Source organism: Anolis sagrei, chromosome 5 (genome assembly GCF_037176765.1).
Source record: "Anolis sagrei isolate rAnoSag1 chromosome 5, rAnoSag1.mat, whole genome shotgun sequence".
Lineage (NCBI taxonomy): Eukaryota > Metazoa > Chordata > Lepidosauria > Squamata > Dactyloidae > Anolis > Anolis sagrei.
The window spans coordinates 76152773-76171685 of NC_090025.1; the positions used below are offsets into that span (position 1 = coordinate 76152773).

Genomic DNA, 18913 nt, shown 5'->3' on the forward strand with positions numbered 1-18913 from the left:
AGTGGATACCAACAGCCCACTATGCTAATCTGAATATAATTTATGAATTAAGCCCCAGCTACACAGAATAATAAGAAACACATGATACATGTAATAAAATATTGCAGCATATCCTTCCTCCTAACAGGAATATTCCTGATCAAGATCTAACCCTAATCCATTCCTATTTATTTATTTTATTTATTATTTATTTACTGCACTTGTAGACCGCCGTTCTCAGCCCTAGGGCGATTCACGGCGGTGTACAACATATAAAAACAGATTACAATATAGGCAATATCACAAACAACAATAACAACATCACTATCAATAATACAATTACACTAAATCATTCGCGACGTCTCATCATAGAATCACAATCCAATCTCGTTATCCATGTTCCGTTCCAATCATCATTGCCAATTGTTGTAGCACTTAGTCAAACGCCTTCTCAAACAACCACGTCTTTAGGCTCTTGCGGAATGTCATAAGGGAGGGCGCCTGTCTGATGTCTACAGGGAGGGTGCTCCACAGCCGGGGGGCCACCACCGAGAAGGCCCTATCCCTCGTCCCCGCCAGGCGTGCCTGTGAGGCAGGCGGGATCGAGAGAAGGGCCTCCCCAGACGATCTCAAAGTCCTCGTGGGCTCATAGGCCGAGATGCGGTCAGACAGGTATTTTGGGCCGGAACCGTTTAGGGCTTTGTAGGCCAACACCAGCACCTTGAATTGGGCCCGGTAGCAGATCGGCAGCCAGTGGAGCTGGAACAACAAGGGCGTTGTATGCTCCCTGCGTCCTGCTCCTGTTAGTAACATGGCTGCCGCGCGCTGGACTAGCTGTAGCTTCCGGGCCGTCTTCAAGGTCAGCCCCACGTAGAGAGCGTTGCAGTAGTCAAGGCGGGATGTGACCAGAGCGTGTACCACCGTGGCCAAGTCAGACTTCCCGAGGTACGGGCGCAGCTGGCGCACGAGCCTGAGCTGTGCAAATGCTCCCCTGGTCACCGCTGAAACCTGGGGATCCAGGCTCAACGATGAATCCAGGATCACACCGAAGCTGCGAACCTGCGCCTTCAAGGGGAGTGCGACCCCATCCAGCACAGGCTGTAACCCTATACCCTGTTCGGCCTTGCAACTGACCAGGAGTACCTCTGTCTTGTCTGGATTCAATTTCAATTTGTTCGCCCTCATCCAGACCATTACAGCGGCCAGGCACCGGTTCAGGACCTCGACAGCCTCCTTAGTAGCAGGTGGGAAGGAGTGACAGAGTTGGACATCATCTGCGTACAGATGACACCGCACCCCGAAACTCCGGATGATCTCACCCAGCGGCTTCCTGTAGATATTAAACAGCATGGGGGACAGTATAGAGCCCTGTGGAACCCCACAAGTCAAAGGCTGTGGCGTTGAACAGGTGTCCCCCAATAACACCTTCTGGGTGCGGCCCTCCAGAAATGACCGGAGCCACTGCAGAACAGTGCCCCCGAGGCCCATTTCCTACTTCTCTCCATTCCCCCATATTCTTCCCATCCCTGATTTTTAAACTGCCAATTTACCTTCTGTGGCACTATTCCCACTGGTCTATTTTGTATTTTGGATCTCTTATGTATTATTATTATTATTATTATTTTGTTTCTGTTTGCTTCTTGTTAGCCTGATTTGTGGTAATAATAATAAGTGGAATTTTCTGTAAGAGTGTTTGATTTGCTTCCAAATATTGTGGCATAAAAAAAAATGATAGTAACACTTCCATTAAGTTAGGTAGACTATTCAGATTCATATATACAATTTCTGTTGATGATATCTCACTGGAATTCATTAGCCAACTTAATCTAACACCAGTTCAGGCGATTGTTTTCTTCCAGGCCTACTGTTAATAATCCCAAGAATGCAGTGTGGCTTTGTTAATTTATTGTATGGGATGCCATCTATACTTGCCACTTAGGTAAATGTAGACGTAGATGTAAATGTAGATGAGGATCAGGCCTATGGTGGCCAAGTGCTGCACGAGGCTAATCTGCAGTCATATGGGTCATAGACCTGTTTGTAAGTTAACCAAGATCGTTAGAGTCAAGTTTTTGGAATCTCTTTGGATTTATACATGAGTATATGCAACATTTTAGGTACATTAATTGAACCATTCAGGACAAAGGTGGCAAAATGTAATCCTGCAAATAGTTGTCTGATACTGGCCATTTCCAGTTTATTTAAGAAAGGGAGATACATCATCTGGGACCGTGGAGTCAATTTTATTGCATGGGAAATAGACTTGTGCACTGATCCATTGTAGCCGTTTTCCTTTGGCTTCTTTGGCTTGTTCGGCTTCTCTGGATGAGGGTTCAGCAAGGGCTCAGCTGCAATGTTTTTTTTTTGCTCGAAATGGCCCACATGGCTGGCGGGTTTGGCTTTCCTTCTTTTCAGGAGCACACGATGCATGCTTCCTTAACCTCATTCCTCAAACCCAGGCTCCCTTGAAAGGAAAAAAAAAGGAAAGGGTCCCAGGAACAGAAAGGAGAGCCTGATAAGTTCCCCATTGCTGCCAATGGACCAGATCTTCCCGAAAACAGATGTTTCCATTCACCAATTTTCATGAGGCTGCTGAAAACGGATCTGGTACCCAACGAAATTCGGTTAATAGAAACGGATTGCCCTCCAGCTGAATTGGACAAGCCTAATGGGAAAGCTTTAGCCTGTTCTAAAATTGGAATTGATATTGATCACTTCCTTTTTGAAGAAAAAGACCACTGTTGCACATAAAGACAGCCAGTGAGCCCCCCAAATGAAGTGGACAAGCTCCCTTTGCTCACCAAGAGATGCAGGAAGGCTCTTTAATTTTGAAAAATAAAAACAATAGGGACATATAGAAGGTTTACTCCTCCAAGTTTAATTTGAGGATTTTGGTTTACTGAGCATTCGTTTTCAGATTTATAAAAAAAACAAAGAATACATATCATTTTTAATAATCTTCTTACAAGCCAGTAATGAAATGACCAAATGCTACCGGTGAAAGGGTCTTCCACTGGAATATTGATTTACATTTGACTTTGGTTAGGTGACAAAAAATTACATTTTCAGAACTGTAGGTTAATGTGCATGTCAGCTTCTGGTGGCTTGAAGATTGAAAACATATTTTCTAAAAGCCTCAATTTAAATCCCACCTCCCTTTAAAACCATTTATGTTCTAAGGAAGAAAATGAGCTGTATATTTTGTAGCCGGATAATAATCTCAAATTCCTTGCTTGCTCAATGTAGTTTACATTTCTTGACACAGAGTGTAGTCTTTCATCTTAATTTCAGACTTTAGCTAGAATCCTCATATAAGATTTTTGAAATGGTGTGCCATTAAATATGTAGCTATGGTTGACAGATATTCGTCAGCTATTCCAGTCTGAATTTACTAGGTTTTTTTTTCCAGAAAAAAAGACATTAGATTTAAAATACCTCTTTGTACTTTTGGGATTTATAGACGATAGCTAAATTGTTATTAATATCAAGCACTGTATGTTCAGTATTTTTAAAATTCTTGCTTCCCTCTGTTTGTTACCAAGATTTTTTAACAATGTTCTTGTCTTTATGATGACAGTAAACTTCTTTGTGCTCCTCTATTTTCTCATCCTTCTTTATATTTATTCAATCTTCTGCTTCACATTTTATACTTTATTGCTTTAACGTGTTACTCCCTTTGTTACTCCCACATTGGCTTGCTTTTCTTTGGGTTAGTTTATGTTTGAATTTCTGTGTTTTGTTTTCAAGTAGTGATGTTCAGTTACTTATTAATTTTCATGTTATATATTAAATTGCATATTTTTCTCTCATTGTGAAGATGGACTCTCTAATGTTTTAGATTCCCATTGTTTCAGATTCTTGCCTATGTTTTTCCAGGGTTGTTGGGAGTTGTAATCTGAAAAATTTGTTAGATTAGGGCTTTGTATCCATTTGATAATGGATCATTGATTGTTACTTTGCTATCAAGTTATCTTTGAAATCTGATTATCATACAAGAATCCTGTTTATCAACTGTTTCAGAGTTAGGTCATGACTTCCTTGATTGAGTCATCCCATTTACAATGTGTTTTTAATAGTACTTTCAATTTTACTAAACGCGATTGCCTTTTCTAATGAGTCATGCTTTGTCACAATATTTTCACAATATAATAGATTCACTATAGGGGTAAGGCAGGGCTTCATCCTAGCCCCTACTCTGTTCAATCTATTTCTCAATGATCTTGAGGAAGCCATGATTGATGCACAAGGTATCTAGATTGGTCCTCATCCTGCTGTATGCAGATGATACAGCTATTCTTCTAGGTCTAGATCAGGGCTCCTACACCAACTTAGGACATTTATAGAATATTGTGAAATAAATGACCTAAATATAAACTTTAGCAAATCAAAAGTTCTTGTTTTTGAATGTAAATTTACAAAATATAAATAGGCTACTGATAAATTCTCCCTAGAACAGGTATTTGGGCCTTTCTTTCCATCACACCTTATCCTGTAGAGAGCACTTTGAAATAGTGATGCAAAAGGCAAAAGCCTGTCGAGTAGCTATAATAAGATTTTATTACACCAAAGGATGACAATATGTCCCCTCCGCACTAAAAATCTTCAGTGCCAGAACAGCCTCTAAACTTCTCTTTGACACAACAATATAGTGTGAAAATTTGACTATAAACTTAAACATGATGCAAACAAGGTTTATAATGTGTCTTCTTGTTTACCAAATGCAGTCCTGCTACTAGAAACGGGTGAGTGCCCATTGAGTACTAGGACCCTGACTCTGAAAATGAACTTATGGTTAAAAAACAATGGTATTTAACATGGATCAGGGCTACTATACCATCTCCCATACGAAACTTCTCAACCCCCTTGGGCCAGGAGGATTGAATGGAAAGGGGCTTCAATTTGGTTACCCACTCCCCTCTTGCTTCACCTAGGATTTAAAATGGCATAAAAATCCCTGAAGCAAGGGTTGTGAGATAATGCCCTGGGAGAGCTCAGAGCTCACTTAAACTCATCATGCTCCCCCAGATCTTACATTTGAAGACATGCAAATATCTAAAAAACCTTACAGTGATTAAATATCGCTGACTCTTTGCAGCTCCCTTTCGCCCTCCATTTGTGCCTCTTTGAATTCTGCAGCACTTCTGGTCACAGCTGACCTCCAGTTAGAGAATTCAAGGGGCAGGGCTTCCTAGTTCTTGGTATCTATGGCACAGTTTTTGAGGTTGGCTTTAAGCCCATCTTGAAATCTCTTTTCCTGGCCACCAACATTTCGCTTCCCGTTCTTGAGTTTGGAGTAGAGTAACTGCTTTGGGAGACTGTGATCAGGCATTTGGATAACGCGGCCAGTCCAGCTGAGTTGATAGCAGAGAAGCATCGCTTCAACCCTGACGGTCTTTGCTTCTTCCAGCACGCTGACATTTTTCCGCTTGTCATCCCAAGAGATTTGCAGGATTTTTCAGAGGCAATGCTGATGGAATAATTCCAGGAGTTGAATGTGACGTCTATAGACAGTCTATGTTTTGCAGCCGAATAACAGTATTGAGAGGACAGTAGCTTTGTAAACAAGCACCTTGGTATCCCTATGGATGTCCCAATCCCCACTTTACTTCATTCGGAAAAATGCTGCATTTGCAGAGCTCAGGCGGTGTTGTATTTCAGTGTCAATATTGACTTTTGTGGCGAGGTAGCAGAAATGGTCAACATTTTCTAATGTTACACCATTAAGCTGTATTTCTGGCATTGCAGAGGGATTGACTGGTGACTGCTGTAAGAGCACTTTGGTTTTCTCGATGTTCAATGAGAGACCAAGCTTCTCTTATGCTTCTGTAAAGGTATTTAGAGTGGCTTGTAGGTCGTCTTCTGAATGCACACAAACTACGTTATCATCGGCATATTGGAGTTCTATAAAATATGTTGTTGTGACCTAGGTTTTGACTTTCAGTCTGTTGAGGTTAAATAGCTTGCCATGTGTTCAATAGATGATTTCCATTCCAGTGGGAAGTTTCCCATTAACAAAATGAAATGTCATTGCAACAAAGATGGAAAATAAGGTTGAGGCAATAATACATCCCTGTTTGACATCTGATTCCAGCTTAAATGGGTCACTTTGGGAGCTATTCCTGTCCAAGACAGTTGCCATCATGTCATCGTGGAGGAGCCGTAGGATGTTCACAAAACCTTTTACACATACTTGGGGCAGTATGTTTAATAATGCCTTTGCTCTCATTCACCCAATAGTCTGGGAGTAGTTAAATCTCTTTTGATGTACATTGATCTGCAAGTTATGCAAAACATGCTTAGTGAAATCATGCTTGTAGAAATGTTCATGTTTTCTTGGACTGTTACAGCAAAAATTACATTTATGTATTTATAAATGTAGTGATTTACATCCTGCTTTTCTCCTAATATGAGATCCTATGGGATTTTAATAGAAAATATAAAACGGCATGTGATACGAAAGTTTAAAAAACATTAAAAATCAGTCTGATTAAAATATATATTTAAAACAGTTAAAACATATTAAAATATTTACAGAGGTAGTAGATTATACGTTGCATCAGATGTGTCCAGGAGATCTTTCTTGTCCAAATAAAGTGTTAAAGATGTTGATACCATCTTCTCTTTCATCCGAAATTGCAGAGTTTACCAATTGCACGATGTTAACAATGTTATCAGACCATAAACTGTATAAAGTATATATGATCATAGACTCTGACACCTTACATCTTTAGCAGTCTCTCCCATTTTAGAAAATGTTTGTGGAGACCAGTTGCTATTACCATTCGTTAAATGTTGAGTTCACTGAAGTGTTTCTAATGGATAGAAAGATAATGTTTCTTTCTGGATTATTTGTCATTATGGTCAGGTGCTTATTAAAGCAAGGGGAGGAGGCAAGGAATGTTAGCTTTTAAACAAAATAGCGGCATAGCTCTTATTTGTTTGTTTATTGAAGTTATATCCAACCTTTCTCCCATGAAGAGATTGTGTCCAAGTATATAAGGGTCAATGTAATGTTTTAAATTCTTGCTTTGCGGAAGCTATTTATATATTGGAAACCATTCTCAAAGCAACTTCTTCAATCTTTCAGGTCAGTCCACTGCCATGCCATACTGTGGGACCCTACTCTTGTAAAAGAAATTGTGGAAGATTGCTTGATTGTCAGAACCACACTTGCACGAAAGAATGCCATAAAGTTACTGAAACAGATAGTAACAATGATGTCCAAAAGGTAAATGTAACCTTTTTTTGCAAAACTTTCCATGTTTGTAACAGAGTGTAAAGAGTTTTAAGTTAAACGATTTAACATGCAATTCTTCAGCTTTATGTGGAGATAATTATAACTTTAAATTTTACTCAGAAAAAATATGTAATTGCCTAGAATAGTTTATTCTCTTGTTGGATGTTCTTAAAAAATTATTTGTGTTGAATATATGTTGTAGTACCAATGGATAACTCTAGTTTTATTTATCGTGTCAGGCAACCGAACAGTTGTATTACATTTTTGATAGAACAAACAAACAAACATACAAAAGACAGAGTTTGCAAGCTTGGTAGTTGATTAAATGTTCTTTGACCAGTATCTGGCCACTTGGAGTGCTTCTGGAGTTGCCGCAAGAAGGTCCTCCATTGTGCATGTAGCAGGGCTCAGGTTGCATTGCAGCAAGTGGTCTGTAGTTTGCTCTTCTCCACACTCGCATGTTGTGGATTCCACTTTGTAGCCCCATTTCTGAAGGTTGGCTCTGCATCTCGTAGTGCCAGAGCTCAGTCTGTTCAGTGCCTTCCAAGTCGCCCAGTCCTCTGTGTGCCCAGGGGGGAGTCTCTCATTGGGTATCAGCCATTGATTGAGGCTCTGTGTTTGAGCCTGCCACTTTTGGACTCTCGCTTGCTGAGGTGTTTCAGCGAGTGTCTGTAGATCTTAGAAAACGATTTCTTGATTTAAGTTGTTGACATGCTGGCTGATGCCCAAACAAGGGATGAGCTGGAGATGTCTCGCCTTGGTCCTTTCACTATTGGCTGCTACTTCCCGGCGGATGTCAGGTGGTGCAATACCGGCTAAGCAGTGTAATTTCTCTAGTGGTGTAGGGCGCAGACACCCTGTGATAATGCGACATGTCTCATTAAGAGCCACATCCACTGTTTTAGTGTGGTGAGATGTGTTCCACACTGGGCATGCATACTCAGCAGCAGAGTAGCAGAGCGCAAGGGCAGATGTCTTCACTGTGTCTGGTTGTGATCCCCATGCTGTGCCAGTAAGCTTTCATATGATATTGTTTCCAGCACCCACTTTTTGCTTGATATTCAAGCAAAAGTGAACTCACATTATCTTAGAAATTAGAGTTCAAATCCCTCTGTTCAGTTATGAAAGCCCACTAGATGATCTTGAGCAAATCACACTCTCAGCCTTAGAGAAAGGCAAGGGCAGATCTCCTTCCTCAGAAAAGTTCATGATAGGGCTGCTATAAATTAGAAATGACTCAAAGCCGTACAACAGCAACAATTAAGATGCAAATAATATTGGATGCTGTTCACACCACCACCATATTGACTACAGTAAAATTTACCTTAGAGTTGCCATTAATTTAAGGCAAAGGAAGCTATTTTAATTTACCCTGCTTAACAATTCCTTCTTGAACCACTATTCTCTGTTTTACTTTCTCTTTTTAGATCACTTTTTACTGTGGTACAACAAATATTTTAAATGTTTCTTAGCCTTTTAAAAATGTAGTTTGTTTGCGTCTATGTTGTTACATGCTTTGGGTCACATTTTGGAAGAAATGGGGAATATACTGTATTTCATCATATAATAGTCACCTCCCTGTTTTTGAAAAAAAGAAAAGGGGTGCGACTATTGCGAGGTGAAAAAATGCAGCTATAGGGCTTCCCTCAGCTCCCAAACAAGTCAAGCCCTATAGCAGGGGTCCTCAAACATTTTAACAGAAGGCCAGGTCACAGTCCCTCAAACTGTTGGAGGGCCAGATTATATAATTTGAAAAAAACATGAGTGAATTCCTATGCATCCTGCACATACCTTATTTGTAGTGGAAAAAAACACTTAAAAGCAATATAATAATAAAAATGAAGAACAATTTTAACAAATATAAACTTATTAGTATTTCAATGGGAAGTGTGGGCCTGCTTTTGACTAATGAGATAGGATTGTTGTTGTTGTGTGCTTTCAAGTCATTTTAGACTTAGGTTGACCCTGAGCGAAGGCCAGGTAAATGACCTTGGAGGGCCGTATCTGGCCCTCTGGCCTTAGTTTGAGGACCCCTGCATATAGTTTCAAAAGAAAAAGATGGAATACCGAGGGGTGGGGGGTTGGAGGAAATGTTCCCTTTGGAGTTGAATCCACGTGGGTGGATGAAGCATCACGTGCTTGCGCAGCTGTGCCCTCCAAAATGGGGCGTTATTTACCGTGTAATAGTTGCCATCACATTATAGTCACACACATCCTTCCCTCCCCCCAATGGGGTGGGGGGGGGAGTGTAATTATTATGTGATAACATGCAGTAAAGTCAATTTGGATCTGTGATATTTTTGTTCCATTTTATCCACCACAGTGGTGTCATAACTCATATTTTGGGGCGCAACTGCATATTCACCAGGTATTACTTACTACTGGAGTAGTGTACTCAACTGTTCAGTTGGAATTCTGTTGGCACTGTCTACTAGCAGTTCTACTTTTTCTACAATCGCACATTGATAGCAGAAGAAGACAAGCAAAATGTAAAAGTTTCAAGCACCCTATTTTTTTCCCTTCGCTACCACTGCACTCATGCCTCCCCCATCCCTTGTCCTTGCCTACTTTCATGTAGTTATCCTAACAATGTAACAACAGGATTTTGTGCTTGGCCATCATCCACCTTACTATCTGATGTTCACCTCGCTAGTATGTGTCTCTTCTCCCAGCCCCTGAGTCATGTTGATTTGCTTGCTTAGTAGGTAAATTTATACTTGGGTTTTCATCCAAGATTGGCTTCATACACAGCTTATAATTCAAACATTAGCTCTCTGGAAGGTACATATAAAGCTCGTGAGATGGGGGAACGGGACAGACACATAAACCTGCAGTCCTGTGGAGAGGTCGTAAAGTATCTACTTCACATCTCATTTTCAGAAAAGTTAACATTTTAAAATAAAAAATTAACAGCTAACAGCTTCTATGTTGAAACATATATTTTTAAAAGAATTTTGTACATTTAAAGGTTAGGAGTAGAGGAGCTGAACAGAACTTTGGCAAGCCTGTCTTGTGAATGAAAGCCAGCTGCGGCTTCAGTTGGTTTATGTATATGTGTCTCCAAATATCTGTCATTCCCTAATGAGATTTCTTTTAATTTAAAACACTTGAGGAAATGGCACTTGTTTCCTGGAGAGCATACTAACGCAGACTAGAATCTGTTAAGTAAATTACCAAGCTGAAGTAATTTGAAACCTGGTTACAGTAGATACAAATAAAGATATTTAACCTTTTAAGATTGTCTAGTGTGGTGGCTGTGTGATTGCTTAGTTATTCTAAGATACACCTTTTTAGCCATTTCTAGAACATGCTGTTGTCCTAAAACATTATTTGTTCAAAACATAGTACAGGTACAAAAATTAGAGGTTCTTATTGACGAAGAACATATATTTTGCTATCAATAATGCTTTATGGCACTGTGTACGTTTGGCAGAAGCTTTAAAAAGAAGATGTTTTAGCATGGTTATTTTCTGTTTGAGCTTCTCTCATCCAATATATTTTGAGCACTGGCACCTTTGTGACTTTAAATTAATATTTGCCCAGGACTTTGCAGATAAAAAGCAATAAGGAAGTGCTTGCTTTTTGTTCAAATGCCATACTCAAAATTGCATAATGGTTTGGTTCGTGTTAACCTTTCTGAGATTTGGCATTTGATGACATTAACATTTCCTCCCTCATTCTCCACCTTATGTCAGCTTCTGTTTTCATTATCCTTTTGGAATTTGGTGCAAACTAGTTTGATTAATGAATTGAAAAAACAAGCTGGACCTGCAACAAAATTTTGCGACTTTACTCTTTCTTCCAAACAGGTGTACCCCTGTCCCAATTGCCAGCACGTAGGGTGTTCTTTCTTACAACCGGCCACTGTAACCAGAGGTGTCCAAGTTTTCCCATTTTCTTTTCCTTCTGACGGTTAATGTTCTGTAATAGTTTTTATCATAAACTTTATTTCAGCCGGATATTCATTTTTATGATTCTTACTAACAAGAATCACCACAGTAGTTTGAGAGAGCTCCGTTGGCTGCTTACAAACTACATTTACTGGCGCTGCTCTGTGTACATATTAGATAACCACATTGTATACTGTTTATTTCCTTATTTTGTGTACTTTGAAAACTTCATCAAAGTATGTGTTAAAATTAGTTTTCAAATAGAACACTGATTAAATTTTGCATTACTGAAACTGATGGAAAGAAGCTAAGTCCTAACATTCTCTGTTTGTAATCTGCCTTCCTTAGATGAGTGAAGTCAGTTGTGCATAGCTTTTTTCTAGAACCATTTAGGTTTTTGGGGTTTTTCTTTTTGGTGAATGTTGGTGTTCGGAAGCTTCAAATAGTCCAACGGGCGGCAGCCAGATTGCTCACTGGAGCGACATACAGGGAGCATATAACTCCCCTTGTTACACCAGCTCCACTAGTTGCTAGTCTGCTACTGAGCACAATTCAAAGTACTGGCTCTAGCCTATAAAACCCTAAATGGTTCAGGCCCAATTTACCTGTCCGAACGTATCTCCCTTTATGAACCAGTTTGAGTGTTAAGATCTGCTTGGCCCCACCTCCTTCACAGGTGTGACTGATGGGAACAAAGGACAGGGATATTAAAAATTAACTAGGTATTTTTAATTACAAAAATGAGAGTGAAGCACTGAAAGGCTTGAATGGATGCGGTGACACAGCAAAAGCTGCAGTTCCGTGTAGGCAGGTGTGGCCTGTAGCTTAGTAGGCCTCTGTGTAAGATTGCCTCAGTGGGAGAAAGGACTCAGCCTGTGAGAAGGCCTCACAGTGTAAGGTAGGCCTTAGTCTGTGAGAGAAGCCTCTGTGTGAGGTAAGTCTTACTCTGTGAGAAAGCTTCGTGCATGAAACTCCAGTGTGAAGGTTGAACTTTATTTGTGTCATGGAAACCTTGTTCTTGTAAATAGTGCAATCATATTTACTGTTTTATTAGAAGTGTCTTATTTTAACTTTCTACGTGGAGTGTGATCAGGTCTTGTCAGGCCTTGTTGTTCTGTTTCTTATTGTGATATGGCCTAAGGGCTAATCAATAAACTATTCTGACTATTCTGCAATCATATTATTTTGCTTTAAAGGAAAGCCTCCTATGGAAGATAACATTGGTCTGTGTATTTTTGTTCTCTTTATCAATTTGGATACTCGTACTGGATCACACTGCTGCTGATAAATTGCTCTGCTGTACATTTATGAGGAGGGTTTTTCATTAATAAAGACACACTCACCCAACAGCCTTCTCGGTGGTGGCTCTTGGCTGTGGAACTCCCTCCCCAGTGAGATCAGATGAGCCTTATCCCTCCTAGTATTTAAGAAAAAGGTTAAAACTTCATGTATGAGCAGGCGTTTGACGAGTGATAGAATTGTAGCATAATATTTCATTATGATACAGATACAAATGAAGCAGCCAAAAGAACTGGTGCAATGTTCAATATGCATTTTAATATGCTTAATATGTTTTAATGGTTTTTATTCGTATTTATGTTTATTGATTTTTAGCAAACTATGTCATGTATTTGCTTTTTTCTTTTATGTATAATGTGGCATTGAATTTGCCAAATTGTAAGCCGCTCTGAGCCCCCCTGGGATTGAGATAGAGCAGGATAGAAATATAGTAAATAATAATAATAATAATAATAATAATAATAATAATAATAATATATTAATGAACAGACCAGGCAGATCAGCATTAGGAATCATGGCTGCCTTCTAGATGTCTTTAGATTGCAAGTCCCAGCAGACTTAGCCAATATAGCCATTAATGAGGATTCCAGTCTAGTAGTTTCTAGAGGACCACATAATTCTCACCCCAAAGTTGATATTCTATGACATTGTTTGCACAGTAAACTGGCTGGGATTTCTGGGAGTTGTAGGCCAAAAACATCTGGTGATCCCAGGTTGAGAACCACTGATATAGAGAGACATGCATGAACACGGAATTCAAGCTAATATTTTGGAACATGTCATTTAGAAAGAAAAAAGTTCCAGTTAAGAGGTTTTGTTTTATAGAAAAAACCCATAGAATTTAAAAAAGAAATGACTGTCTAAAAAGCAAATAATTCAATTATTTTAATTTTTTTGACCAGGCAGGTCCAGAGTGTTCTCAGTGTGAAGAAGAATGTTCCAAGCCACGGCCACCTGGATGCCCTCACTCTTGCCCTTTGCCTTGCCATCCTGGAGAATGCCCATCGTGTGCCCAGATGATTCGGATGAAGTGTCACTGCAAACTATCAAGTCTTTATATTGAATGCATGTATGTTATCATTGGTTTCAACTTTGGACATTTCAGATATCACTTGTGGTATATATGTATTAAGCTGTATTAAGACAGATTTCCTTTTTTATTCAAAACAGATACAGGAATCCTTTGCAAGTAGAAACATTTAATTGGAAGGAACTGTGTTTGCCACATAGTGGGTCTCAGGTTAATAACAACAGTATCATGTTTCAATAGTGACCTATAGCTGTAAAATACACTTAGATCTGTAAAAGGAATTTACTTCAAAGCTTTACCACATGTAAGCCCTCTGCAATCAGAGGCAGGTATGAGGGGGGTTATAAGGATATCATATAAGACTTTGATTGTGCTTTTCTTGCATGGCAGGGGGTTGGACTAGATGCCCCATGGGGTCTCTTCCAACTGTATTATTCTATGATTCTATATGATAGCAGAACTTTTTCAGAATTTGTCTTGGGATGTGTTAAACAGTGAGAGTCTAATCAATTGGCAGATCAAAAGATTAAGAACAGTATTTGTTCCAGATCAAAGTAAGTAGTGGGGCATATCATTTACCACAATTTTGCTCATTGCCGTTACCATGTTGCTTCTATTTGGTATATGTAATGTGTTGCACAAGTAAGATTCAAAAAATGAATGTAAAGGTTGCTCCAAGGGTTTCTTGTGCTGTTGTTTTTTGTGTGTGATATTTTTTACTCTTCTCTTCTGGATTCATCATACCGTATATGATCACATATACGTTGACCTGATATATAAGTTGAGGGTAGGTTTGAGGGACAAAATTATGGATTTTGATATCACCTGTGAATAAACTGGGGGTCATTCTTCGGTGGAGGAAAACAGCAATACCACCTCAGAGGGCTGGATTCCTTTGGTCCCTGCCACCGTTTTCCTGCTCAGGCATTAAAAAAACCAAAAGCAGTACCAAGGCAGAGAAAACTGAGGGTGCTTTTTTGATCTGTGCTTTGTAAGGTTCTCTTGTAATGGACCGAGCCCTTGTCTTTTACTCCTCTGCTCAGGGAGGGCGATGATTTCTTTTTTGATAGAGGGTATAGTACCGTACTCACATAGACCTGGATAAGACAACCCAGGGATTCATTTTAGTGTTTACCAAAATTAATATACAAACAAGTGTAACTCCAGCCTATATGTGTGTGTGTGTGTGTGTATAAACACACATATGCATATATAAATATACATATACACATACACACACAGATACACAAGCTTTGGATAGCATAGAGAAGGATTAACACCCCTGTAGTGTTTGTTTTTCTGTCTGTGCCCCTGTTCAAAAGATTTCACCTCACTTTCTGTCCCCGTGATCATTGGATTTTGAAAAATTTGGCTTGTTGAAACAAAGACTGGTGAGAAAACTTCAGTGAAGAACCATTTCCCCATGATAACTCTTTCAGGAGTGAATTTCCCTTCCAAGGGGTAGATTTTTCTTACTTCTTGTTGTCTCACCCCCGTTCTTGTCAGTGTTTGTAACTCGGGGACTGCCTGTAATTGGGAGATATTTTTAGGGGCTGTGTGTATTAAATCTGTCTTGACAGTGGTCAAAATCCATAGGTCATTTATCTTATAGGTTGTTTCTTTTTTAATTTCACAATGATAATCTTTCTATATTTTATTTTAGAAAAATCACTTCTGCCAATCTAAAGGAAAAGGAGGAGCTGAGTTCCTGTAAAAATCAGTGTCCAAAAGAGGTAGGCCACTTACGTAATTGTGCAATCTTGAAAAGAGCAAATCTCAGGGTTTAAAGAAAAATCTTGAAAATAGCCCAACACATTGTAGCATGAAAATAATGTTATGGCCGCTTTCAAAGGAATGCAGTCAACCTGTGGGGATTCTAAAAAGAGTGTCACCAAAGCTTATGCCTGGCAAGTGATAGTTTACAACGTAGGTGTGAATAAAATCATTACTTTGTTCAGTATCCAGAGACTTTGTCTCTTTTCACATATATTGAATATCATTAGTCCTTTTTGTTTATTATTTATAATATTGATCTATACTTAGGGGAAAGCAAAGAATGCCAAGGCAAATTATTTCCTGCTTTAAAAATATAGTTTATTGCTATTTGAGTTGCTAAACACTGATACAGTAGATACTAAAATGCCAGTAAGCTTATTGAATTTGCAAGGATTTCCACATTTTTTCTGTAAAAGCTTTTTGTGGTGGCAAGCATTTTTTCTTTGTTTATTTTGGTCCTATGACCTGATGAGAAAAAGAAAAGAAATGCATATCTTTTTCAGGGTATGGCTTGTTGCAATACGTTGATAGCTTCCAAATACTCAAAAATGTACAGAAAATAAAGATCCAGCATGGTCCCAAAATTGCAAATATTTGACAGCTTTGGACAGAAAGAAATACTTGATACAACTATATAATACTATGAACAAGGGAAGAACTTGGGAAGAAATGTGAGATTATTACAGGACCTATAATGCTACCCTATAAACACTGAAAGGTGTTTTGAAAATTAGGATGGATGCATCTAGAACTCTTGCAGAGCTCCAAATCATCAAGCAGGTCTTAGGGTCCAGTAACAATAATGAGCCCGTAGCAGTGATTACAGAGATTTTATAGCTTGTAGAAACACAGTTGTCTGAAAATGCAGCACAATTACAAGAGATTATAAGCACAGAAATGCTGTGGCTGACATACATTTGATGTAAGAGTCAAAAAGATAGCCTTATGGCTGAAAATAGTAGATCTGAGAATCAGAAATGGGACCTGAATATCATAATTGGTGTTGTAGAAAAAGAAGGAACAGACATTTTGAAGTTTATAGTGGGTCAATTACAGAAAACGGTTTTTATATTACTTTGTGGTGCAGTGGGTTAAACTGCTGAGCTGCTAAAACTGTTGACTGAAAGGTTGCAGATTCTAATCCGGGGAGCGGCGTGAGCTTCCACTGTCAACCCCAGCTTCTGTCAACCCAGCAGTTTGAAAACATTCAAATGTGAGTAGAATAATAGGTACCACTCCAACGGGAAGGTAACGGCACTTCATGCAGTCATGCTAGCCACATTACCTTTTAGAAGTCTACGGACAACGCCGGCTCTTCGGCTTAGAAATGGAGATGAGCACCAACCCCCAGAGATGGACACGACTGGACTTAATGTCAGGGGAAAACCTTTACCTACCTTGTTAACTTAAGACCTGGAAAGGGGTTCAAAAACATTGGGACCATTTCCTTTTATTAGTGCCCGGCATCTGGGACACAGATCAGGAGTACCTGAACACTACCCCTACCCCTGTCCCAGTGCTGCCGCTGGTTGCACAGCAATAGGACAACCTACTTTATTTTTGGGGCTTCTTCTTCTGCGTTGCTTTCCCCCCTCTCTCCTAACATCCTCCTTCACATGTCATGCAACATGGAAGAGGAAGCCCTCAGCAATGGAAATAGAAGGAAGGTGTGGGAAAGACAGCCACCCCGTCCACTTTAGCCCATGGAGTACAGGATGGCTGTTAGGACAACTGGATCTCATTTTACTCCTGCTTCAGGCATCTGGTTTTCCACCGGATTAGCTTAACCATGTTGTGACACAGCTGGAATCAGAGAGTGCTTCTGACGAGGATGATGGGACTCAGGTTCACAGTTTGGTTCAAGATGTCCCTGCTATAGATGTCCCTGCTATAGCCAGTGAGGAAAAAGTGCAGTTTTCCACAGCAAGGCATGAGAGTGTAGAAACTGAAGATAGCAGCCAGGTGCAGACTGACTCTGAAAGAGAGGATAGCTCTTTGCCTAGTTCTCAGCCTGATAATGAGCAAGCAGGAAAACAGGCTGCTAACGAGCAGATTGACCTTGATGATACGGGAACTCTAGATAGGGCCACCCGGTTGGAATTCCGTGTTCAAAGGAGTGAAAGGATAGCTAACAAGAGGGAGGCCAGAAGCCAAAGAAACGCCTTCATGTTTTGCAAAGGGTATTAAACGGGTTTGAGACCAGATCTTTGTCAAAGCAACTTTCGCGTTTACCTAAGGAGTTTGCCTAAGCTAGGCTGGATTTACCTTCCAGTCTTTGTGTTCATGGTTCCAGGATTTTGTCATGTTCTCTTGGATCTTGCTTTGGTGATGCCTATTGGATTATGCTTCAAGTGCTATGCTATCCTGATCTTTTGAAACATTGCCTTTGCTTTTAAGAACTTTTTTACCTTTTATTTTTAATAAACCCTAAAGACTACTGGCTGTGTGCAGTTTGGTGTTCTTCAGCAAGGTGATTCTACTCTGAGGTGCAACAAACCAGGAGTGCAAAACACATTAAGCTGCTTTCTCTGGATTAACTTGGGCCAGCCCCCCTGCAGAAGCATCACCTCCTGGGTTAACCTGGATTAGCTCCAATAGTGTATGGTGCTGACCTATCCTCACAATGACCTAAGTGGTCAATGTAGACTGGGCTTGAGATATGCATAAAAGAGACCATAAGCTACTAGCTATACCCGCCACGCTTTGCTGTGGCCAACCTTCCCTCCCTCTTTCTCTCCTTCCTTCCCTCCCTCTTTCCTTCCTTTCCTCTTTTCCTTTCCATTCTTCTTTCTCTGCCTGTTTTTTTTCTTGCTTCCTTTGCTCTTTGGTTCCATCCTTCCTTGTCTCCTTCCTTCCCTCCCTCTTTCTCTCTTTCGTTCCTTCTCTCATTCCTTCCCGCTTCCACTTTTTTATTTCATTTTCTCCCTCCTTCTCTCCTTCCTTCCTTCTCTACCCTTTTTTTCTTTCCTTCTCTCCTTCTTTTTCTCTCCCTTCTTCTCTCCTTCCTTCCTTTATCCTTTTTTCCTTCCTTCCCTCCTTCCCTCCTTCTTCTCTCCCTCTTTCTCTCCCTCCTTCCTCTCTACCTTTCTTTCTTTCCTTCCCTCCTCCTTCTCTCCCTCCTTCCTTTCTTCTCTACCCTTCTTTACTTCCTTCTCTCCCTCCTCCTTTCCTTCCTTCCTTCCTTCCTTCCTTCCTTCCTTCCTTCCTCCTTTCTGTGTGTTTTGTGTGTGTATGCATATATGTGTGTATATATGTGTGTTTGTGTATATATATGTGGTTTTGTGTATGCGTTGTAATTTTTTTTGGCTTTTTAAAGTCCCTTCTGCTGTTTTTTTCAGTGTTTTATGAGTGATGGTCACTCGTTGGCCTGAGAGGTGTCTTGTGTCCAAATCTGGTGTCAATTCATCCAGTGGTTTTTGAGTTCTGTTAATCCCACAAACGAACATTACATTTTTATTTATATAGATTCAAATTGGTATTGCTATAGTCTGTTGCAAGCTGAATTTTAAAGTGACATTACTATAGAGTATTATGAAAAATTGTATCTAGTCTCAGTGTTTATAAGATATAAGCTGTACCTTCAAATCTTGAACCTTGACAAGTTAGAGAGTTTTGTTTTGGCTACGGAAATACATAACACAGAAAGAGCTTTCACTGTCTGGTACAAGTGTTAACTTTTGTCGATATCACATTTCCTTTGGC

At 39.8% G+C, this 18913-nt stretch overlaps 1 protein-coding gene across 1 annotated transcript in view; it reads left to right on the forward strand.

Annotated features, from left to right (window-relative positions):
- Nucleotides 1-18913, forward strand: part of NFXL1 (nuclear transcription factor, X-box binding like 1) — a 67813-nt gene that overhangs the window by 29514 nt on the left and 19386 nt on the right. The window contains exons 16-18 of the mRNA XM_067468786.1: nucleotides 7067-7207; nucleotides 13308-13474; nucleotides 15099-15168. Coding sequence (XP_067324887.1) covers nucleotides 7067-7207; nucleotides 13308-13474; nucleotides 15099-15168 — 378 coding nt within the window. The remainder of the gene's footprint in view (nucleotides 1-7066; nucleotides 7208-13307; nucleotides 13475-15098; nucleotides 15169-18913) is intronic.